Raw genomic sequence first — 23,485 nt, 5'->3', positions numbered from 1 at the left:
CGGAATTAGACTGTTCCGGAAGCAGTGGCAGCCGCCAAGCATGCTCTTGTTGGGATGGAGCTCAAGATGCGCATGGATGAGTTGCACTCTCCTCGCAGATTCCCCTCTGCCGTTTCCTTTTTTCTTCTGCCTTGCATTGAAAGACAGCGATCAGATCCAAACCAGAGATGACAACCGCTCTAAGAACCGGCCAACTAGTACAGGGTCGCCTGGGAAGCTATAACATCTCAAATCAATTGCACCGAGATGTCTGGACTGCTATGTAAATATGCTTTTATTATCCCACGGTTCCTTTTTCTACTCAACTTTATTTATGTGACTCACTAATGGACAACAGTGGCACCCGCTGTTCTCAGAAATACATTGTGAAATCGGCACCTCCACATCGCCTTGATAACGAGCGCGCGATCCTGAAAACACTTGGGCATCAATCTGGCGTTCGCAGGCTAGTCGATGATATCCAAAACCCACCATTGCTAGTTTTGCAATATTACGACGACAATCTGTTGAATTATTGCCGGACTAAGAGTGTGGAGGGACGTGAGCTCAAGACCGTTGCCAAAACTGTTCTTCAAGCTCTCGCCGCCCTACACAACCAGGGGCTCGTCCATACCGGTATGTATCTATCTCTCCCAAAGGCACTGCCCACCAGTAACTTGGCGGCTGATATCACCGTTGGAAGTTTAGACGTCAAACCTGACAATATATTCATAAACTACTCTGACAACCCAAAGATAATCAGCGAGGTTGCTCTGGGTGACTTTGGCGATACGTGCCATGTTGGCCCAAACCCCGACCCCAACGAAGATGGACATATCATCGGTGCAGGAATCTTTAGAAGCCCGGAAGCCATGCTGAATTTGCGCTGGGGGCCGCCAACGGACATCTGGTCCTTTGGTGCTACTGTATGTCTAAAATTTTCGACAATTGATTACCCCATCATCAGCTGATGCATAACTAAACCGTCTGTAGCTCATCAGCTTAATTTGGGGAAAGGGGTGGCACATCTTCAAGCCCGAGAACGTCGACCTGGAGGACGAAAAATATCCGGTGTACATCCTGATTAAGCAGATGAACTTTTTTGGGCCACTTCCGGACAAATTTACGGAGATCGCAGATGAGGAAAGGGCGACCATGGCAATGCAGCTGAAGGGTTATGTCGAAAGTATGAGCAGTGCACAGCGGAAGCCATTTGCTCGGGCGGAGGACGCTGTGCTCACCAAGGAGACTCGTGAATTTCTCTGTAGGATAATGAAACTGGATCCACGGGATAGACCGACGGCGAATCAGCTGCTGGAGGACGAATGGTTTGATGGAATCTAGGTTGCTACACTCCTGACTACAATGGCAGTCCCCGCCTCTATGTGGTTGAAAATAACGCAGGTGATACTCCCACCAGAGTACGTTCCATGACAGATCCGCCATCCCCAAATGAAGGTGGCATTATTGTCATTGACATTGACATCATCACCGGTTGAGCTTTAGAACATGCCTGGCCAACACTGAACGATAAACCTAAGAACTTTAGTGGAGCAGATATTTGTTTTGTTCCTGCTGTATTTTATAAGCCCCAATATACTGCAGTTACCACTCCTTTGGCATCCTGCCTCTGCGTCGGCTGCGACTGCTTCGATATTCTCCAACGGTGCCATGTGCATTACCGGATCAGCATGTACAAAAAGAATTCAAGAGCTCAACGATAAAATGTGATCGAATTGAGTAGCACCTCATGAGCCCCAGCCCCCGCAAGGTCAAGGTATCAATGGTGAGCCCGGGAAATGAGAGCAAAAGGGGGGGGGGGGGGTGTGTTAGTTCACACCCGTAACAATGGAAGCAATAAATTAAGCGCCGTTGTACTTGGTTTTCAGAAACCGAGCAGAGGTACTGCGTATGTCTGCTCAACTTGCGCCAAATCTCTTCAGAATTGACAAAAGGTACGTAGCCTGCACACTGCAGATGAAATCCTGATGGAATATGGCAGTGAAATATACATGGCGGCCATAGATTAAAGGTTTAAATAAGGGATTAAAAAAAAAGGAAGGAAAAAGGAAGGAAAACAGGCGTTTTTCCTCAAAAGGCAAGTTGCTTTACAGGAATTGTAGAGCTGCGTCAAGTGGGGTATGCTGGAAGACGAGTCGTGTCACTGGAACATCTCTGAGATAATAGTGACAAATATTCTCTGGTAAAATCATTTGGATTGAGCCTGAGGGTTTCGTTTTCTTTCTTGCTTTTTTTTTGGGGGGGGGGGTGGGATTAGTTATTTCCGTTGGAATGTCATTCATTGGTTGGAAGGAAAATGGCGGTTCAAAATGGTTTCTTTGTATTTTTATTTCCTCCTTTTTTCATTTTCTTGACGTCTTTCATCCGGTTTTGCCGGTATTTGACATCCGCAGATCGTAGCCGATGCATTGCCAGATGGGAGTCCCATTTCAAATCCGTTGAGGGATTGTGGAGCCAACCAGACTACGACAGGGATGGTGGGAGAGACCAGTTTGGGAGGTGTTAGATAGCAAACAAACAAAGAGCCATACGGACTATTCGACTCGACCTCAGTAGTCTGCGTATTGTGAGGCAAACACGAGCTCCCGCTTCCGAAGACTGGAGAAGGGTTCTTGATTCAATGAAATATTTTGGCCATGGATAACCGATGGGGAATTGGAAGCTGGGATTCATTCTTCCCCCATATTTCCGACAGGATTTTTTTTCTCAGCTAGCAAGTTCAATGCAATCAATGAATGGTGAAAGCAGGAATCGGGTCCGATTTTTTTTTTTTTTTTGAGCATGCAATCGCAATTGCAAGCGAGATCGCATTTCTGCTCCGTCTCCATGACGCATCTCTTGAATTTCCATCTCTGTCCGCCTCATCAATTTTCAGCCGGAGCTGTGCGGGTGCGCTAACCTCCTTCCATAGTATCTTTCTCCAGATCGTCCACACCATACCATGTCAATACCTGGTTGTCCCGGTTAATCTGTACACTTTCTCCTCTCCACGAGCCCACCTTGAATGATGACAATGGATGATGGGTTTAATCACCCCCATCGTCCGCGGACTAGCGAGCCAACCAACTGGCAACGCCTGCAAGTGCCCTGTTCTGTCCAGGTTCTTTGGCTTAGTAGCGGGGCAGCTAGAGCCCCGTCGTGGAAAAGAAAAAGAAAAGAAAAGAAAGCACAAGAAAAAGCAGCATGTTGGGTGGATGGACCGCGCATCGCATGAATGCATGCATGCATGCCATGCTATGGCTCATTCCCATGCTTGCTTGAAAGAGTTGACATCTGCCCGAGATCGGGTTTTGGCTACTTAGTGCATCAAGTCGTCAAGTTGGGCCACGGGAGGAGGAAACGGATGGAAGCTGTTCCAGAATATCAGACCCAACGTGATTGCAAATGGCGTCTGCCAAGGCTCAGACGCCTTGTGGGGGTCCTTGATTGGCCTTGGCGCTTCGAAGAATTTTCGGTGGGCTTCCTTCGTATTCCTTCGTTTTTTTCTCATATTTTCTTGGTATCTTCCCCCGCTTCAGCGTTTCCCCATTCCGTGTTATCCTCGGCTAGCAGAGGTCTGATTGTGTATGAAGTATTCGATTACGTCCATCTTTCGTCGATTTTACCTGAATCTGATAATATCGATGATTTACCACTGATCATCCCTTTCCCCCATGCTAGGCTGATTTGTTCTTCGTTTCTTTTTTCTCGCGCAGGGACAATCAATGATCCGCATGTGGCAACGCACCAGTCAGAAAGGAGTTAGCAACAGCGGAAACAGCAAACAAGAAGAGCCTTGCAAGGTGGAATTCCGAGGAGGGGGAGGGGACAGAGAAAAGGATGCGTTTCCAGCCGAATCCGGATTAACCTATTGAAACAACGAGCTTTATGAGCGAATTTCCCCGGCAAAAATAAAATCTAGATGCCCCATGACGTTTGTGGAGCGAGGAAGGGCAGCGGATGGATATCAGGGATATTCATTTTGGGGCGGGGGTGGTTGATGATCGGATGAAACCAACATGTCTGTTCCTACAGCACAAGTAAACTCGTAGCTGTGAATAGGATTGGGTTATTATTGCTATTACAACTCTTGTGTCTGAGCTCATGTACCGTACGCAGGTACAGTGCAACAGTGCGTGTTTTGAGGTTTGTGCAATCATGAACTGGTCAAGATGGTGATCGGACCTCAGTTGCTTCCACGGACCCCCATGCGTCTCTGTACTGTAATCCCGCTTCCAACCACCACACACCCCCGCGCGCATGCGCTCCTCCGTAATACCTAAGGATTGCCAAGAGCGCGGCGAGAAGCGGCAATCAGGTAGGTAACGAACGACTGGGTGGGATTGCGGAGTCGCACAGTCTCCATAATGAATGGTTATTGAGATTGCTGTTCTGGCAAGCACACATCAATTTCCCTTTTCCGGAAGCATGATCTGCCAGGAGATTAGTGAAAAACATACAATAAGTTAATATGGTGAATATAAAATGACGTTTGACAACCCAGATACACAAAAACGTCGTTCTTCTCATGCCCGTGCTTCCGTAGTCCGTGCTGTGGGTTTTCTAGGCGTCTCCAGACATCCCCCGGCCATTCACCCTTCAGCTTGTCCCATCCCCACCTGCGCGCTAACCCGCGCCAAGTATTCCTCCCCAGGGATGAGTGGCCTCAGTGTAACCTTAGATGGGCATCAGTGGCCAATAGTGGGTAAGGGGGCCACACCCAGCGGAGACAACGTGTTTTCATGGTGGGAAGGAGAGGAGCAGTCGCTGAGCACGGTGAGCTACTCATGAATTGCCCAGGAGTACTTTCTGGACTGCTGTTCGCAAAATGTGGGCAATGCCCCTCGGTGGGAGGGCAAGGAGGGACTCGGAGAGGGGTCGTCGTCTTCTCTTTCGTTTTCTTTTCTCTCGGCTGTGGCTTGGGTTTCGGGGCGACAAGAACAAATAGAGTGGTACTGGGCATAGAGTTAACGATTTCCCAAACCCAAACCATGTTCCAATGACGAATCGAACCCTGGGAGGCGAATGTCGTAAATTTTGTGCCTCGGGTGGCCAAGCGGGGCCAAGCCTTTCCCCGTTGTGGTTTATTTTTATATAACTCCCCGCCTGTCCCTCAACTTCCTCCGCTCTTCCTGTTTTCCTCTCTTGTTCCCATCTCGCATCTCCAGTCTCCGTCCATCACTTTGCTCGGTGATTCACCTGTCTAGGAGAATCGCAGGCTGATTACGGAATTTTCGGGACTGATAGTTGCCACTGTTCTGTGCCCTTGTATACTTGGGATTTATCCTCATCTCTAAGAATCATAGCTTAGACAACTCTGCTTTCTATCCGTGTCTGTCTAGTGGTGAAAAATAGTCAAGAAAGTATAAGAGTACGGAAAAATCATCGTCATCAGCATCATCTGTCTTGACAGGCCCTCTCCTCTCTCCAAATGAGACCCGCCTGCTATTCCTCCGTCGCTGTTCGCTCGCTCTGCATTGCTCCCTAACATTTGCTGGTTTCCTATCACCATCAATAAACCCACCACTACCAATATCACTGCCATATATTGAGTATTGCAACAAAATCTCAATTCTACCATCATCATCATGGAGAAATCTGAGAAGCTCGCTACCCAAACAAACAGCGAGTCAAACTGGAGCACGGGTTCCCAGGAGGTCCACCTCTCTCTCCCCGCTCATAGCCTACCCTATGACGCCGTTATCCGCGAACTAGGAACTGACCCCGAAGATGGCCTCTCGACGGGAGAAGCCAAGCGCCGTCTGGAAATCTATGGCCCCAACATGCTCGACGGCGGCGAGGAGGTCTCCATCGTGAAGATTCTCGTGCGCCAGGTGGCTAACGCAATGATGCTAGTTAAGCGGCCCACTTCCTTTATCCCTTTCCCCCACTGTTGATTGCATGGAGCGTTGTTTGTCTGATCCAATGGCATGTTGCCATCCTTTGTAACAGGTCCTTATCATGGCCATGGCAGTCAGTTTTGGCATTCAATCTTGGATTGAAGGTGGCGTTGTCGCTGCCGTTATCATCCTCAATATCATTGTTGGTTTCTTCCAGGAATACGCTGCGGAGAAGACGATGGATTCTCTGCGTTCCTTGAGCTCCCCTACGGGTAATGTTTCGCGGGAGGGAACTACCTCCACCATCCCGTCTCTTGAGATCGTTCCTGGTGACATGGTTGAACTCAAGACTGGTGACACAGTCCCTGCAGATATAAGGTGAGATTACCTTGATATCATTTCATACTACCCTATAGATCGTACTAGCAACGTAGGACTAATGAATTTTATATATGTATATTTCTTGATTCGTGAAACAGACTTGTAGAAGCGGTCAACTTCGAAACTGATGAGGCTCTACTTACCGGCGAATCTCTCCCCGTGCAAAAGGATGCAGACCAGACCTTTAAAGAGGATACCGGTCCGGGCGATCGCCTGAATATTGCCTATAGCTCCTCAACTGTGACCAGAGGCCGTGCTCGCGGTGTCGTCGTATCTACCGGCATGAGGACTGAAATTGGGTCTATCGCTGCTGCCCTCCGCGCAACTGATTCAAAAATTCGTCCTGTCAAGCGTACCCCTGAAGGTGAAACCAAAAAGCGCTGGTACTTGCAGGCATGGGCTTTGACCGGCACCGATGCCGTCGGCCGATTCCTCGGCGTCAACGTCGGAACGCCGTTGCAACGAAAGCTCTCCAAGCTGGCTCTGATTCTGTTCGGAGTGGCCGTCTTATTTGCTATCATTGTTATGGCTGCAAACAAGTTCAGCAGCAAAAACGAAGTTATCATTTATGCTGTCGCTACCGGTCTCAGTATGATTCCCGCATGTTTGGTTGTTGTCTTGACAATTACGATGGCTGTTGGTACCAAACGGATGGTCGAAAGACACGTCATTGTTCGCAAACTTGACTCGCTCGAAGCATTGGGTGCCGTCACCAACATTTGCTCGGATAAGACTGGAACATTAACCCAAGGTAAAATGGTGGCGAAGAAGGCATGGATTCCGTCTCGCGGGACATACTCTATTGGAACCTCGAATGAACCATTCAACCCGCACGCTGGGGCCATGGGCTTCGAGGCGCTGCCTCCTGTGGAAGCAGCAATCAACGACGAACCGACTGAAGTCACCTCGCCCGAGGACCTTCTCAGAGACAACGACGATCTTGTCCAGTACCTCGATATCGCGTCCATGGCCAACCTTGCTCACGTTTACAAGTCGGAGCATGGTGAATGGCATGCCCGTGGCGAACCTACAGAAATCGCCATCCAGGTCTTCGCATCCCGCTTCAACTGGAACAGGGACAGGTGGACTAAAGGTACGGACGCGCAGTGGCACCAGAAAGCTGAATTCCCCTTCGATTCGAGTATCAAAAAGATGTCTGTTATTTTCGAAAACCTGAAAGATGGCCGTCAGATGGTATTCACGAAGGGTGCTGTCGAACGCGTTCTTGAGGCGTGCACTTCCATCGTTTGGAAAGAGGGCGAAGGACGCGTCCCGTTGACCGAGGAACACACCTCTCAGATCCTTGCGAATATGGAGGTCATTGCCGCTCAGGGACTGCGCGTTTTGGCTTTAGCCGGACGGGAATACAAACCCTCCCAGCTGGAGGACGGCGATTACAATCGTGAAGACATTGAAAGGGAATTGGTTTTCCGGGGTTTGATTGGCCTGTACGATCCCCCTCGCCCCGAAACCGCGGGTTCGATCGAGGAATGTTTCCGCGCCGGGATCTCCGTCCACATGGTCACAGGAGATCACCCTGGTACCGCACGCGCCATTGCTGCTCAAGTTGGCATCATCCCCTCTGATATGAGCAAGGTGGCGAAGGACGTCGCTGACGCTATGGTCATGACGGCTGGCCAATTCGACAAACTCACTGATGACGAAGTCGACGCCCTGCCCACTCTACCACTGGTCATTGCCCGATGCGCCCCAAATACCAAGGTCCGCATGATCCAAGCCCTCCATCGACGCGGCCGCTTCTGCGCCATGACAGGCGACGGAGTCAATGACTCGCCGTCCCTGAAGCACGCCGATGTTGGAATTGCCATGGGCGAATCTGGCTCCGACGTCGCCAAGGATGCATCCGATATCGTTCTCACCGACGACAATTTCGCCTCGATCCTCAACGCCATCGAGGAGGGCCGCCGTATCTTCGACAATATCCAGAAATTCGTCCTGCATCTACTGGCCGAGAACATTGCGCAGGCCTGTACGTTGCTGATCGGGTTGGCGTTCAAGGATGTCGATAGGCAGTCTGTGTTTCCCTTGGCGCCCGTTGAGATTCTCTGGATCATCATGATTACGTCTGGAATGCCTGATATGGGTCTTGGTATGGAAATTGCCGCTCCGGATATCATGGATCGTCCACCACAAAGTGTACGTCCCCCCCCCCTCACACAAGTTCTACTCTTCCTGCAGGGTATCTCTGCTTACCTTTCTTTTCTTTTCTTTTCTTTCTTTTTCCTTTTTTCTTTTTTACGGCATGTTTTTCTAACCAAAGAAAAAAAAATTCTGTAATACAGAAACAAGGTATCTTCACTTGGGAAATCATCGTCGACATACTCGCCTACGGCCTCTGGATGTCCGCTCTCTGCCTCTCCTCCTTCACCCTGGTCGTGTACGGGTTCGGCGACGGCAACCTCGGCCGCAGCTGCAACACCAGGTACTCAGAGCAATGCGATACCGTCTTCCGCGCGCGCGCCACGACCTTCGTATGCTTGACGTGGTTCGCGCTCTTCCTCGCGTGGGAGATGGTCAACATGCGCCGCAGCTTCTTCCGCATGCAGCCCAAGTCCAAGAAGTACTTCACGCAGTGGATTCACGATGTGTGGCGAAACCAGTTCCTCTTCTGGGCCATCATGGCCGGTTTCATCACCATTTTCCCGCTGCTGTACATCCCCGTCATCAACACAGTCGTGTTCAAGCACAAGGGCATCACGTGGGAGTGGGGGATTGTCTTTATCGAGGCGATGTTGTTCTTTGCTGGCGTCGAGGCGTGGAAGTTGGGGAAGCGCATCTACTTCCGCCGCAAGGATCGGAAGGCAAAGGCCAAGTCCTCGTCGGGCGATATGCGGATTATTGATAGTGAGCAGTAGAAACCGACTTCGGCGTGGTGGTGGGGGAAGTTGCACAGTTTGAGATTGCTTGGCGGGTTGGCTTCAACCACTCTTTCACACCCTTGGGCGCAGCATTTAGCATTTCGGTATCGCTTCTCGCCCACTCGATTCGATCAAGCTCTGAAATACTGTCGAAGAAATTGCATCGCAGGTGAGGAAACAAACAGAAAAAAGAAAGAGAAAAAAGAGAGAGAGAGAGAGAGAGACAGAGAGTGTGAGTGAGTGAAAGCGCACTCTTCAACAGAGGGAGATAGCAAGCAAAATCACTGGTCATGCGATGCGGCTCCGACAAAGTTCAACCTGACTGCGTTACGATTTTTTTTTTCCTTTTAATGTAGGTAAGTAGGGTAAAGAAAAAGGGAGAAAGAAGAACAAAAAAAAGTAATTAAGAATTAACAAGGAAGAAGAGAGAGGGAAGGGAAGGTAAGGAATGAGATTGGTAAAAATTGGGAAAATGCAGAGGACGATTTTGGCGTGAAAGAAGAAAGTTTGGCGACTGCCGGGGAGGGAACCATGTCAGGCCAGGCAGGCGCGGGGATGATAATGATAACTCATTCCCCCGCGTCTCCAGACTGTTGGAATCTCCAGGAGCAAGACCCTTTTCTTTTTCAACGAAGATCAGAACTAATGCGTATTCTTATCATGGAAATCGCATGAGCCAGAAGAGCGTCTCTTTTTTTTTTGTTTTTGGCTATCAATCAATAGGTTTGTTTATTTTATTTATATGGTTAGATAGTGAAGAAAACAAAACAAAACAAAACAAAATTGCCCATTGTTTTGCGTTTATTTAGCTACAGCTAGCTATTGATTTACTTTGCAGCTTGTTGGATGTGTGAGATGCATTGCGCTAGTCTGTAAATAGGAATCGACAAGCAGGTCCCCGTTTGGGCTAAGCTTTAGCCGCGAAGAAGCGGCGCAGTTGGTTCTTCGGCAGTTATGTATGTATATATAACGTCCTCCCGAAGGGCATGGGGACGTGCTAAGCTGGAGAGATCTCTATATACACAGTGGAAAATCGTAGTTATGGAAGAACCTGCTGAGAATAATGTCAGCGCGATTCTGGCTGTTCAGGTTCGGGTTGTTCGGTGTTTTAAGGCGCCTGCTTTGCCAGCCTGTCTGCTTCTAAGAATCCTTTCCCGGCACTCCGACGTGAGCTGGAATCCAGTGAAGCTGCAACTTCCTCCGGAGCCCGTCGAGCGCTCGTATGGCTTCAGCGAGGATATACTGGCCGTTCTAGCGGGGCGGGGACTGGTCTAGCTAAGGGTTTCTTTCATATATCGCTTGGACGATGGCAGCTTGCTTGTCAGTGACACACTTGTGGCTTCTCTTTGATGGAGCGTATCATCCTTAGAGCTCTGCCGCAGCCCTGAGAAAATGGTATCTTTCCTTATCCTGTTATAAATCGCCCTCCAGCAGGTGTGCGGTCACAACATGAAACTCAATAAACATCCATGTCCTTTGTTACCACCATGTCTTGACGCCCGTGTAGTCCGCCGCTCAAGTCCTGGGTGTGTGAGCTTTGTTGTAGCTTTTCCTTCGCTGCATCCTTTAGACAACTCTGCATCTCTACAGACACAGACAGACAATCTGCAAGGGTTTTAGTTAACCTGGGTTAGTTGGTTATTTATAATAATGACCATAAGTTATATTGTTCTGTCTGCAGGCCAGCTCTCACCAGCTGGGCTGGCTTTCTTCATAATTGACGATTTACGTTCACCTTTCTTTCTCTCAGCCCCGGTTAATAGTGTGTCATGCTTAACTATACATAGATTGAGTTACATCTTCTTTGATATGGAATGTTTCGGGTTACATTTGAACGTGGTGCCAAAAAGAGCTCCTATCCGAGTTGAGCGTCCTTTCATAAAACAATGAGAGGCGTCAAGCTAACAAGAACATTGTGACGAAAGCATCAACGAAAAGTTTTCAAACCAGCCTTCTCGTTCCGCCACGATAAGGGTCTTCATCAGATCTTTTGGAACAAGGTGGTCGAAACCCAAAGGCCGTTAGGATTGCTGATTTGGCACAGCGTACTACTCTGGATGTTATCGGCCTTGTTGGAATGGGCTATGATTTCAACTCAATCCTGAACCCGACAAGCAGGCTTATTATTGAATGTAGAAAATTTTTTCCCATCACTACCAGCGTTTACTTTGTTTGTCTAGGTTTTTCCCTCTCTTATTAGCCCAAGACTTTTCACCCGTTTACTGGTAAAACACAAACCGCGATGTTCGAGGTGTTCAATACGTCCGTAACTTCTGCGAACGCCTTCTCCAGGATAAGCGGCAGATGATAGAGAAGAAAGAGGGAGAACACATAATAGATATATTTTCTGTTGCGATGGAAAGTGGGGAATTTACCAACCGGGAACTTGTTGACCAAATCGTGACTTTTCTTTCTGCTGGGCACGAGACAACAGCCTCTGCTTTTCAACTTGTTGTTTATGTCCTCTGCAAGCACCCTGAGATCCCAAACCCGGCTTCGAGAAGAAGTTCGGTCCTCCCTGCTATCCATCTCACTCGAGCTCCCCACCGCCGCCTATCTCCGCCTCCCTCATTGACTCTCTCCCTTACCTACATGCGGTTTGCAATGAAACACTCCGCTTCTACCACCCCCCCCCCCCCTGTCTATGATACAACGTGAGGCAGTCCGAAACACAGTGCTATTTTTGACACGCTCATTCCAAAGGGAACCGGTATTGGTATTTCGCCCTCAGTCACGAACCACGACCCCGAGCCATGGGGACCGGATGCGGGAATATTCAATCCGGAGCGCTGGATGGGTCCTGGCAATGCAAATCCAGGCGGCGCAACTAACAACTATGCATTTCTAACATTTTTTCCATGGTCCGCGAAGCCGTATTGGAGCATCGTTGGCACAAGCGGAGTTGGCCTGCTTGGTGGCGGCCATGGTTGGGGAGATTTGAAATGGGGCTTTTGGATCCGGGGAAAGAGCTCAAGTTGAAGCACGGGGCTTTCGGTATGCCGGAGAATGGGGTCGTCGTTAAGCTGAAAATTGTCCAAGGGGGGTGAGTTCGGGATCATACGACAGAGCTCTATATCACGGAGTGTCTGAGCCGAAGCACTTACAGAAATGAAACGATGTAAATGCTGTATGCATCACTCTGTATATTCTCAATCTTTTTTTTTTTTTTCCTTTCAATGTGGACGTTTGGTGCAAAGAGCCAGGTATTAACCATGCCAAGCACATCTCACTACCTCCCATTATCAACATTGACCTGATTCAGCTCACTTCAGGCTGGAATGGGAAAAAAGCAAGGGAACTGTTGTGCCAGGACAGATGAATTTTTGCCTTGGGATACGTTAGTGTGCATCCCAACATCACCCATGGCTCAAGGAAATCGCCCATATCCGCCAGAACTGGGTGAATGCAGGGACTATGATGGATCCCTGAAAAGAAACTAAGCCGACTTGCGACTTTGGCCTTAGCAAGGGATGTTGAGATTGTTTTATATCCCTACTATTTCTATAAAACGCCAGGTTGTTTTCGGCGAAGATAACTATGGCAGCACAAGGTCATAGACAGAGTGAGACTGCTACACGCCAAGAAATGGCTAAGCCTTGCAGCTTGTGAGATGGGTGTCATATATATTGATCGTTCACCAGGAAGGTTGGTTCATCGTTAGTATCTGCGCAGCACAGGCTTAAATAGGTGTGGCATTACAGTGAGCGATAGGGATGCCAACATATCGTTTATTCTTTGGATTTATTTTCAGTAGTATTGGTATTTTGGTGCTTCTGAAAGTGCTTTTATCCGCTATACCACTTTCTCTCGCCCTTGAGCAGGCACGGCTGAATTCTGTTTCCGTTGTGTTCAGCCGCAGTGGCTCGTACATGCCAGGATCATATCCCACTTTCAGCGAGGCGATTTTCGCTCCTGATTTTCACTGCTGATTTTCACATGGCCATCTTCCGTTTTGGCTGTAGAGGCTTCCAGGCAAAGAGAGCTGGCAAAAGCGGTACTGTACTGCGAGATCAAGATCGAGAATGACCTCACATTTGTGGCTTATTTGTACGGAGTAGACACTCAAGCACATCCCTTGATAAGGGAGATGCTTAGGGAGCTGAAAGAGTTTAGTTTACCCGCTACGCAACCGGTAGGCAGAGGTGACACGAGAGGCCAGATAAGCCTCTGGATGTAGCCAAGGCTTTATTGCAAGACCCGTACATGTACCCACAGAGGACGCGCCTGGGGAGCACCAATTTGCACACAGGGGGACCAACCAGAGACCGTTGGGGCTTCTATATGGACGCTCAAGATTCAGGATCAGGAGAATGAGGACCAGCAAGCGGTCTGGGATGAGGAACACGCTCTGGTTTGCTTTTCTGCATCGGCTTCTTCGAGGCTATCTTCGAGGCTATGTGGGTACGCAGCCCAGAGTAAAATCGTTCAAAGCGAGTCCTTGGTGGACCAGCGACCAGTCAGCGACCAAAAGGCTGGTGATAAAACGGAAAGCAATGGATCCGAAATAATAGGACGAGGGGAGAATAGGAGTAAGAATGGAAGCAGAGAGTAAGGGAAGAAGGGGGGGAAAAGTTGAATAACCAAGCAGACATGGGCACATTCTGCTGATTTGAATTCTCACACCTTTGAACTAAACCTACCCCTGAATCCTGGCGTCATCCATCGGTAGCTAGCTAGCTCTTTATGGATTTATTTAGGCAGAATTCGGAGGAAGCAAGTTACTGCGAGAGATCGAGCAGGTAAGAATTTGAAAGACAAACAGGGAGGAAAAGAAGCTGAAAGGAATCATTCTTTTTTTTTCTGTGTACAGTTGATTATTATATCATCATACTAAATTGCCTATTGAAGACACCTTTGTTCTTCCATTCCTTTGTATTGCTTCTCTGTTCTTTATATACTTACTATCCAGTAGCTTATTGAAATCATTTTTTGCTGGCTCTTTAATACTTCGAAGTGACGTCGCATCTGCCGCGGCTGGGTGTTTATTTTCTCTTCGACCTCCGTTTTTTTTCGGCCAGCTATCACCAGCTCCAGGATTGTCGGTCATATTGGAATAATCCTCTGCAGAGTGAGTGAGTGAGTGAGTATGTGAGTGAGTTGACTCTCGTCCCTGCACCATTTCCACGTCACATCCATGCGTTTCTGCAAAATAAACAGCAGCCTTCCTTGACTCTTGCCTGCCGCCGAGATCTGTGTCGTTATTTACTCACGGATATATCTTCATGTCTGCATCCCACCAGACACGCGGTCTGCGTTTGTTTGCTGACCCCGAACTGTTGTTTGCCGCAGCTTTGTTGTTTGTTTAAATACTCTCTCGCGGCTTCTCCTGCGTACATCCAAACATCCGCACGCTGCCACTCGACCACACTCCTTGTCCTCCTCGCATCCCCGCATCACCACCTGCATTGCTCCGCCGCTAGCCTCCTTCGCCAATAAACAAATTACGGGAATTGTTCCAGTTCGCAGTCGCCTGCGTCTTAAGTCAGAAGTAGCCCCCGCGTTACAAGCCCCGGTCGAGCTTGGTTCCGACACCTCCGCAATCCTCTTTTGCTCCGCTGTTTTACAGCAGCTCAGGTCCTCCGGGGAGGGATCATCTATTTTTTTCCCCCTATAGCAATGAGTATGCGCACGAGACGGCAAAAGGTCGCGACATCAGGCGGAGGTTTAACGCCACCTACGCTTGACGACGAGGTGGAAGATACCATGGCCACCGCGAATGGCTCTGTGCACAAGAATAATAATACTTCCCACACCACCTCCTCCTCTGCCTCCAAGCGGAGACGATCCCGCTCACCTGCTGTGCCAGCCGAACACAATGAGAATATATTCCTCTTTTACCCTAATATAATCGGTGGGTCCTTGGCACTTCTGGCTCTGCGTTCCGTCTTCTTAGAACTTTTTGGTTTCCGCTCCCAAATGCTAACCGTCTTCCCCTGGTTATCTTCTTTTTTGATGCAGGTTACTTCCGCGTTTTCCTTGCAATCGCCTCCCTCTACTATATGCCCCTTCACCCACGAACCTGCTCTCTCCTCTACAGCATATCGTGTCTCCTCGATGCCCTGGACGGCGTAGCAGCTCGCCACTTCAACCAGTCCACCACCTTTGGAGCGGTGCTGGATATGGTGACAGATCGATGCACCACGGCTTGTCTGTTAGTGTTCCTGAGTTCCGCATGGCCGCGATGGGCGATTCTCTTCCAAGGCCTAATCAGCCTCGACCTGGCCAGCCACTACATGCATATGTATGCGACGTTGACAATGGGTGGTTCGGGCCAAAGCCACAAGAAAGTCGATTCGAGCAGGAGCTGGATTCTGTACCAGTACTACAATAGCAAGGTGAGAGCTATCTATCTCAACAATACCATTACCTACGACGCCACCATTAGCTGACATTGTTGTGTGCCCACACTCGGGCAAAAAAAAACGAAATAAAAAGACCGTCCTCTTCGTCTTCTGCCTCTTCAACGAACTCTTCTTCATTGGCCTCTACCTCCTTTCCTTCTCCTCGCCAACCCTATCTCCCTCCCTCCTCCAACCTGTTGGCGGGGAAGGAGGAGCAGGACTAGGCACTGCTTCAGCGCAGCCAGGATCACCAGCTGTCGCTCCACTATCCAGCCTCTTCTCCAGTCCCTGGAGCGCCGGCGCCCTTGAGCTCGCCCGCGCGAACAAGATGGACAGCTTCTGGCCATGGGTCATCACAGGCATTTCCGCGCCGATCATGGCGGGCAAACAATTCATCAATGTTGTGCAGATGGTCAAGGCAAGCCGGTGGCTGGCTGAGGGGGATCTGATGAGGAGGAAGGAGCAGCAACGGCAACAAAGGTTGTCCACGGCTAAGAAGCGGTGATGATACAAAAGCAGAAGGTTTATTTATGTGTCGGTCTTCGCTGCTTTTGGTCAGTAGAATCGATGAAATCGAAATCGAAAGCGAGTTTCAGATAACATTTTGAGCAGTTCGATGGAAAATCCCCCCTTTTTTGATCATTATTTTCTTCTAAGGTATCCATCCGCACGGGACAGAGACAGCATGGGCTCAGCTCAGTTTCCATTCACCATTCTGTATTTTTTTATTTTTATTTTTTATTTTTTTAAATGTTCTTTTCTGCCTTATATTCTCCTTCTAGGGCAGGGACATTTGCAAACTGGTGAGGGAATCGATAACAACAGAGTGACTTGTATAAGCCAATCTATCGTTTCTCTTCGGTATTCTTTTTTTCTCACCCCCTTTCCCGCTCGATATTCCTTTGGTGGATGGGATGGATGGATGCAAGGATTGGTTGATTTCGATTTAAACATTCGCTTTTGTTTTATATTCATTTTCTCCTTTCACCATTTCTTTCCTTTTTTGTTTTCTCTTTATTTCTTATTATTATTATTATTACTACAATTACTACTGTTTCTTTCTCTCCTTTTCTTCTCTCCTGATTCTTTGACCTTTGTCCTTTTCTACCATTATTTCTACTTATTGCCATAACATTCAGAACTCTGTTTTTTAGTTATACCTTCTAGTATTATTATTCTCTCACCTCCATTTTTTCCTCTAATATTTTTTTTTTTTTTTTTTCCCTCCCACGCTTTGATGTTGTTTCTACGTTTTTTATTTTTATTTTATTTTTTCCCCCTTTCCGATTTTTGTAAATTGCCACGCCGTAGAAGATATCCCTGTACTCTTTTCCTTTTACATTTTTAATTTTCAAATATAATTTACTTTTGTAGTTGGCCTTCACAAAGTAGCCGCGTCAAAGAGCTTCTCCACGTGATTGGCGTCTGTTGCTCTTTCTTAACCGCGCGCCAATTCTCCGCAATAAAACCTTCGTTGAACGCCACATTTATACACCGCGGGGAATTTCTTTCTGAGCTTCCAGATTACTCCCGATGACCTTGTATCTGTGACTAATTCCCCGTCGCCAATGCCCCGCCACGGCCTTCGACGGGGCGTCAGCGGCCACTCCGCTTTCCCGAGTGAAGATGGAGCTTCCGCCTCAACTCCATCAAATGACCGACCCCACCGCCATCCCAACTTCGAGCCTCCGGTTCCTGCCCGGAACCCGCGCGCGGAAATATTTCCTGCAAACGATGGGCATCCTCGTCTGCATAATTTACCCATTGGTGGCGACCCTGACCTCGCAGACACGGAGGAGGACCTAGGGGAGAGTGGGGAGGAGCATGATGACGAAGATGAAGATGATGTCGATATTGACATCGAGGACGAGGAGGGTGATGATGATGAGGAATTGAGGCATGAGGAGGGCGAGGTAGAGATGGAGGGTCAGGAATATGATGATTACGATGGTAATTTTTTTTTCTCGGGCTCTGTGTATCCTTTGCATTTATAGTTTTGTTTTTGTTTTTTTTTTCTTTTCTGTAGGGCGCGACTTTTAACAATGCTCCGCAGAAAGGCACACCGCTCCCCCCATCCCCGCCAACCTGCGCGAGATCTCCTCTCTAGCTTCCTGGACAGTATCAACACATAAACCAGGTTGCGGCATCGCAGCCCTCCGCCACCCATCCCCCTCCCAGTTCTGGCAATCCGACGGGCCCCAGCCACACACGCTCACGCTGCATTTTTTCAAACGCGTTGCCATCGTCCGCATCCGCGTGTATCTCGACTTCGAACTCGATGAGAGTTACACACCTACCAAAATGATATTCCTGGCTGGCATGGGCGGTAACGATCTTGTGGAGTTCGCGACATGGCAGGGAGAAGCGCCTACGGGGTGGGTGGATATCGACCTCCAAGGGGCGGGGGGACGGCATGAGAAGGTGGGACGGCGGGGGAGCAAGAGTCGTCAGAGGAGAGGTAGTAGGAGGAAGGGAAATCTCAGCAGAGAGAAAGGAGAGGTGGGAGCGAGATCGGGCGCGGGGACAGGGGCTTCTGTCAGCCAAGGACACGAGGCCCATTCTGGCGATGAAATACTCGATGATGGGTCAAATGGCAATAGCAGCCCAAAGACTGATTATGAAGATGGTGATGGTGACGGCGACGACGATGACGACGACGACTATGATGATATTACCGACATGGACCCATCGTCCGGCAACGTCCTCAAAGCCATGGTAATCCAAGTCCGCATCAGCGAAAACCACCAAAATGGCAAAGACACGCATGTCCGCGGATTCCAAGTGTTTGCGCGTGATGATCGCCGCCTTGCCCGAGAAAGACATGAGGGCGCACGCAAGTCTCTCAAGCCCCACGGTGCAACTGGTGCCGATGCTGCGACTGATGCGAGGAATGTTAGGGCTGGTTCGTCTATGCCGGTTGATCAAGGCGGGGGCGCTGCGGGCGATGACGAAGTGTTTGGTCCGGCGTTTGATGAGGATGATTGGATGGGCGAGATGGAGATTCGGTAGTGGTCTTGGGATTCAGAGGCAGGTTCGAGGAGTTTTACGTGTGTCTGAATCGTGAATTGGGTATACGTTACTGTGTGTTATACCTAACACGATTTTTTTCCACTTCTGTTTTAGTTATTTATTGCTTGTTTCCTGCGCATTGCCTGGCGAATGAGGAGAAACGGGGACTATACATAAACTTAGAGTTTTCCGGGTTTTCTCGAGGGCGTTCAGGCGGATTTGTTGTTCGTTTCTTTTCTCGTTCATTTTTGTTCGGCTCCAGTTGTGCATAAATACCCTTGAAGTATTTCTCTTATTTCTTGACCTTAACGACGGGTATGAGCTCCCGCTGCTGCACACGGATGTATATACCCTGTATGGCGAATTGGCAACGAAGAAAATTGTTTGCCTCACTTCATCGTTGTTCTGACCTTGTTATTGTGCTAATCTCAAGGCTACTGCTTTTTATTTCGTTCTATATTTTTATGTACGCGTGCGGCGAAATAATACTAATAATTCCGTTCAATAAGTAAAAATTCTCCACGCTGCACCTCAATTAAATCCTAATTTCGAAGACCCTTTCGCAGTTCCCTTTTGCCCTGGGCACATTGCTGTAAACAAGATTACACGATCTCTCCTTTTCGCCTACAAGATCTTCTCCAACTCCGCAGCGACCGCATCGCCCACCTCCTTCGTGGTAGCTTTACCGCCAATATCAACCGTCCGGACACCAGACTCAATGACATTCCTCACAGCAGTCTCGATAGCGGTGGCTTCTTCAGGCCGGTTGAGGGAGTATTGCAACATCATAGCCATGGAGAGAATAGCAGCGACCGGATTGACGATGCCCTTGCCCGCGATATCCGGCGCGGAGCCGTGGATGGGTTCATAGATGCCATTGACCCTGCTCTTCCCGTCCGGAATGCCGCTCAGGCTCGCACTGGGCAGCAGCCCCAACGAGCCCGGGATGACACTCGCTTCGTCGGAGATGATGTCGCCGAACAGGTTGCTCGTGACGATGATGCCATTCAACTTCCGCGGGTCCTTCACCATCAGCATCGCCGCGCTGTCGATCAGCTGATGCCCATACTTCACCTGTGGGAACTCCTTGTCCATAACCTCCGTTACCACTTTGCGCCACAGCCTACTTGTCGCTAGTACGTTGGCCTTATCCAAGCTCCACACGGGCAGCGGCGGGTCATGCTGCAGCGCCAAGTGGCCCGCGAGACGTGCGATGCGCTCGATTTCCGCACGCGAGTATGGCTCCGTATCAAGCGCGTGACCATCGCCGTTGTCCTCGCGGCGATCACCAAAGTAGATACCGCCTGTCAGCTCGCGGATGATGTTGAAGTTGACATCGCGGCATACCTCGGCCTTTAAGGGGGAGATGTCGACTAGGGAAGGCGCGGCGAAGTTACAGGGTCGCAGATTGCCGAAGGTGCCCATTTCTTTGCGGAGGCGGAGAATTCCCTGTTCTGGGCGGACGGCACCGGTGCCCCATTTCTGGATCAACTGAGTTAAGTTTTGTTTCTTTTCTGTCTCCAGTACGCGGAGACAGGATATCGGAGAAAGGTGCTGCATACAGGTCCTCCTACTGCTCCTAGGATGACGGCGTCTGCGCTTTTAGCAGCATTTAGCGCTTCGTCTGTTAGAGCTGTTCCCGCCGCATCAATGGCGGCCTATATGTCGATACAGGAATGACCCAGTTAGCACTCTGTCAATAGCACAGTCAGGGTGAATGGCCATACTGACTCCTCCAAGCAAATGGTCGTGGAAATTGAATTCAATGTCCGGTCTCTTCTTCTCAACGACACGGAGGGCCTACAATAGAGTATGTAGATGTGATGAGCACATGGGTCACATATTTAGTCGTCCTCGTAACTAGAACGTATCCCCAAGCTGCACATCGGCTCTAATACTCCAGGAGTGAAATAGATAAACAGGATGCCTTCCGTGCGCACCTTAATAGCTTCCGCAATCACCTATTTAACCGAATATCAATTAGTTACTGCATAGCACATTTCTTGTGCAATGACAAGCTCAAGGAGTCAATTCCCCTTACCTCTGGGCCGCAATAGTCGCCAGCAAAGACGACAATGTTGTATTTCCCCATAGCGAATGTTGGGGATATATAGGTGTCAAATTGTTTGTCCCGCGATGGACAGGGTCGGGCGGGGGGTTCCTAGATAGATCTACTGAAACAAATGGCAATTGGGAGCAGAGATAGCTTGTCTTTGAGAAGCAATGTGCCCAGGAGCAGTAACAGTGTGTGATACAGCCGCTGTTCGACGCTGGATGATGCTGCTGGATGCTTCTGCTGGATGCTTCTGCTGGGAGAAAAGACAAACCGCGGCCCGAACACAACAGCTGCCCCTCGGCGCCGCCCTCCGACATCGGGATGTCTCGTGATAGTATCCTGGGAAAACGAATGATCCAGGGACTGAAGGGCATTCATATATCTAAGTAGTTTGTCTTGTATATTTTATTATAAATTAATAGGCTATCGCACTTTTTATAGTCGCTAGATATCTGTATCCCAGGATATAGAGTTGTCCTCATGACGTCTTGATACAAAAGATATATAAAATTGAAGTGAAATCCGCTTAGGAGCCCGAAAAGACCCAACATAAAAAGGGACTATGAAGCACAGAACACATGAGGATCCCCCATCCCTATATTTCAGTAAAAACGCATCCATAGTAACCAAATGCAATTCAAGAAAATCCCTTATCTCCGCCGCTGCCTCGGATCCGTCGCCTCCTGCCTCCTCCACTCCCTCGCCTCTTTCGTTCCCATACTCCCCAATCCCCCTTCAAGTCTCCTCTCCCAACCACCAAGCCTAATAACAAGACAAGTCGCATTGTCCCCATCGACTCCCACCTCCGTCGCAAAACCGACAACATCCCTCGCCCCCTCGTCGGGCGTCCGCGCCTCCTTGATCACATCCACCACCTCTTGATCAGACATCGCCCCGCTCACCCCGTCCGTCATCAGCACCAAGAATGAATACTCGGCTGGACCCATCTCCACGCGCCGCAGCTCCGGTTCCGCAGAGACCCCGATGCGCTTGGATTGCATGTCTCCGAACGCGCGCGTGTTGGCAAGCCCGCTCATGCGCTCCTGGCCGAAAGAGTCCGTGACGAACGTTGCTGCGTAGCGGCGTAGTCGCCTACCTTCGATCAGAGCGGATGGGTGGTGGTCTGTCGTGAGCGGGATGGCGAGGCCGGTTGCGGTGGAGCAGAGGAGGATACGGGTGTCGCCGACGTGTGAAACGATGAGCGAGGAAGGGGTTGACGGATGCCAGAATGGCATTGGGCTAGGGGTGGAAATCATGGCGATACTGGCTGTGCTGCCGCCTTTGAAGCGATGGGGTCCGCCAATGACAGGGTGCCGGGGCCTGCTCGGGCTGTGCAGGATGTCGGCTTCATTGAGGGGTTTCTCGGCGTGGACGAGATCGTTTTCATCTTTCTTGGCAGCTTGGGTGGAAACGAAGTCGAAATCTGCCTTTAGAAAGGCGTATTCAAGTAGCTCTTCGATCGTAGCGCCGCCATGTGGGGATGCTGTGGTATGGTGAGAAGCGGTTCTGGATGAGTGGTGCTCACCATTGTAGAAATGCGATGGGCGGAATCGCCGGTAGTAGCCCCCTACTAGATGTCTCCAGTTGAGCACCAATTCTTTTTCCAGCTCGTCGATTTTCTGCCTATTAGCCCGCTGGATAATCGGCAGGTCACCTTGGAGATGTAATGACTCTCTCTCCTTGGTGCTGTGTATTGAACCCCTACCACGATCCTCCGATTCCCCCTTGATCCTTTCACCAGAGCTATGAAGGCCCCTCTCCGGCACTCTCTTCCCAATCTCAACCTCTCGCTTCAAACTCGATTGCATCTCAAACGCCACAGCCGCATCCTGCACATACTCATGCAAATAATCCCTCAGAAACTCACTACACTCACTCCCACCATGTCCGTCAAACACCCCAAAGTAAAACACCTGCGGGTCCCCACTCGCACTCTCCGCTGCTTGATTCTGGTCGTCCACTTCTCCCTTCTCATTACCCGCTCTTCCACCGGTAACAGTCGCCCCTCTAGCTGCCGCAGCCGCAGCAGACCGTGCGCCAATCGTCAACGACCGTGGAGCCCGTCGCGCAAAGGCTGGTATATCAATCACTCCGGCTTGATATGTATCTTCGTTCGTGGGGCGTGTTCCCCGCGCAACGTTGACGCCGAAATGGTGTTTTGCGCTGCGCAGCGGGATGCGGACGACGGTTGTTTCGCGCGAGATACCGATGGGTGGCTGCACGGTGGCCGGGGATGGGCCTCGTGCGTTACTGGCAGTGTGCGGTGTCGAAGCTGACCGGGGTAGTTTGTGGTGAGGCCCTCGAGAAGCGCGGGAGTCGGGGTGTAGAGAGGAGGAGGGGAGGTGGGTTACGAAGTAGTCGTGAAAGTGGCGGCCGGTGCTGCCGTAGGCTCCATCATGCTGCTGTCGTCGTTGGATATACTGCGAGGCCGGCTGCTGGGGCTGCTGGAGCTGAGATTGCGCCTGAAGCTGAGGTTGATGTTGTTGGTGCTCAGCATTGGTGTTGTGGTGACGACGTAGGAAAGTCGCGATGAAGCCTGAATTTGAGCGCCGTGCGGGTTAGCAGGCATCTTTTTTCAGAGCTGCCATGCCCTCTTTTTGTAAACTAATTTCGCAAATGTAGGAAAATTCAGGAAATGCAGGGAAGATATTTAGCATTTCTAACGTACTGTAGCTATCAGTCAGCGTCCAAGCACGAACTGTTGCACGCTTTACTGCACCAGAGTTCATTTGAGCAAAGACATCAACGGCGAGGATACACGATGTAAAGATAAAGAGAGGAGATGCGGCAAGCTCGGGGACTCGTTATTAATTATTAACGTCAACAGTAATGACAACGGACACCAGTGGTGTCTGCCGGCTTCTTGAGGTGTGCCAGTGGCCAGTTTTGCTCGGAATTAAGAACTCGAAGTTGCAATGTGATGGAGTTAAATAGTTAACAATGTCCGACGAAACTATTTATTTAGTTAGTGAAGACGCTACATAGTCCTTTATATATCGA

General features: G+C 49.7%; 7 protein-coding genes across 7 annotated transcripts; 5 read left to right on the top strand and 2 right to left on the bottom strand.

Moving 5' to 3' along the window:
• Window positions 1–326: 326 nt before the first annotated feature.
• Window positions 327–1,478, top strand: HCBG_01349 (uncharacterized protein; the record flags this gene model as incomplete). Its single annotated transcript, XM_045428399.1, has 4 exons — window positions 327–615; window positions 688–905; window positions 973–1,307; window positions 1,352–1,478. The coding sequence occupies 4 exons, from the start codon at window positions 327–329 to the stop codon at window positions 1,476–1,478; spliced, it is 969 nt and encodes a 322-aa protein (XP_045290185.1).
• A 4,089-nt stretch (window positions 1,479–5,567) lies between these two features.
• Window positions 5,568–9,264, top strand: HCBG_01348 (sodium transport ATPase; the record flags this gene model as incomplete). The annotated part of the gene is made up of 4 exons (XM_045428398.1): window positions 5,568–5,804; window positions 5,932–6,197; window positions 6,299–8,357; window positions 8,504–9,264. The coding sequence occupies 4 exons, from the start codon at window positions 5,568–5,570 to the stop codon at window positions 9,074–9,076; spliced, it is 3,135 nt and encodes a 1,044-aa protein (XP_045290184.1).
• Window positions 9,265–10,729: 1,465 nt separating this feature from the next.
• On the top strand, window positions 10,730–12,058 carry HCBG_01347 (cytochrome P450; the record flags this gene model as incomplete). Its single annotated transcript, XM_045428397.1, has 4 exons — window positions 10,730–10,841; window positions 11,065–11,211; window positions 11,331–11,676; window positions 11,743–12,058. The coding sequence occupies 4 exons, from the start codon at window positions 10,730–10,732 to the stop codon at window positions 12,056–12,058; spliced, it is 921 nt and encodes a 306-aa protein (XP_045290183.1).
• A 2,637-nt stretch (window positions 12,059–14,695) lies between these two features.
• HCBG_01346 (CDP-diacylglycerol-inositol 3-phosphatidyltransferase PIS) lies at window positions 14,696–15,925 on the top strand (the record flags this gene model as incomplete). The annotated part of the gene is made up of 3 exons (XM_045428396.1): window positions 14,696–14,930; window positions 15,038–15,414; window positions 15,515–15,925. The coding sequence occupies 3 exons, from the start codon at window positions 14,696–14,698 to the stop codon at window positions 15,923–15,925; spliced, it is 1,023 nt and encodes a 340-aa protein (XP_045290182.1).
• Window positions 15,926–16,988: 1,063 nt separating this feature from the next.
• HCBG_01345 (anaphase-promoting complex subunit) lies at window positions 16,989–18,731 on the top strand (the record flags this gene model as incomplete). Its single annotated transcript, XM_045428395.1, has 2 exons — window positions 16,989–17,370; window positions 17,474–18,731. The coding sequence occupies 2 exons, from the start codon at window positions 16,989–16,991 to the stop codon at window positions 18,427–18,429; spliced, it is 1,338 nt and encodes a 445-aa protein (XP_045290181.1).
• Window positions 18,732–18,848: 117 nt separating this feature from the next.
• HCBG_01344 (3-isopropylmalate dehydrogenase) lies at window positions 18,849–20,521 on the bottom strand (the record flags this gene model as incomplete). Its single annotated transcript, XM_045428394.1, has 5 exons — window positions 18,849–19,911; window positions 19,992–20,087; window positions 20,161–20,229; window positions 20,370–20,390; window positions 20,471–20,521. 5 exons carry the CDS (start codon window positions 20,519–20,521, stop codon window positions 19,054–19,056), a joined length of 1,095 nt encoding a protein of 364 aa, XP_045290180.1.
• Window positions 20,522–20,883: 362 nt separating this feature from the next.
• On the bottom strand, window positions 20,884–23,476 carry HCBG_01343 (phosphatase 2c; the record flags this gene model as incomplete). The annotated part of the gene is made up of 2 exons (XM_045428393.1): window positions 20,884–23,021; window positions 23,154–23,476. The coding sequence occupies 2 exons, from the start codon at window positions 23,212–23,214 to the stop codon at window positions 21,136–21,138; spliced, it is 1,947 nt and encodes a 648-aa protein (XP_045290179.1).
• Window positions 23,477–23,485: the final 9 nt, after the last annotated feature.

This window comes from Histoplasma capsulatum, assembly GCF_000150115.1.
Source record: "Histoplasma capsulatum G186AR genomic scaffold supercont2.2, whole genome shotgun sequence".
NCBI lineage: Eukaryota > Fungi > Ascomycota > Eurotiomycetes > Onygenales > Ajellomycetaceae > Histoplasma > Histoplasma capsulatum.
The sequence above is the reverse complement of the archived record's forward strand: the minus strand, read 5'-3'. Positions and strand labels throughout refer to the sequence as shown.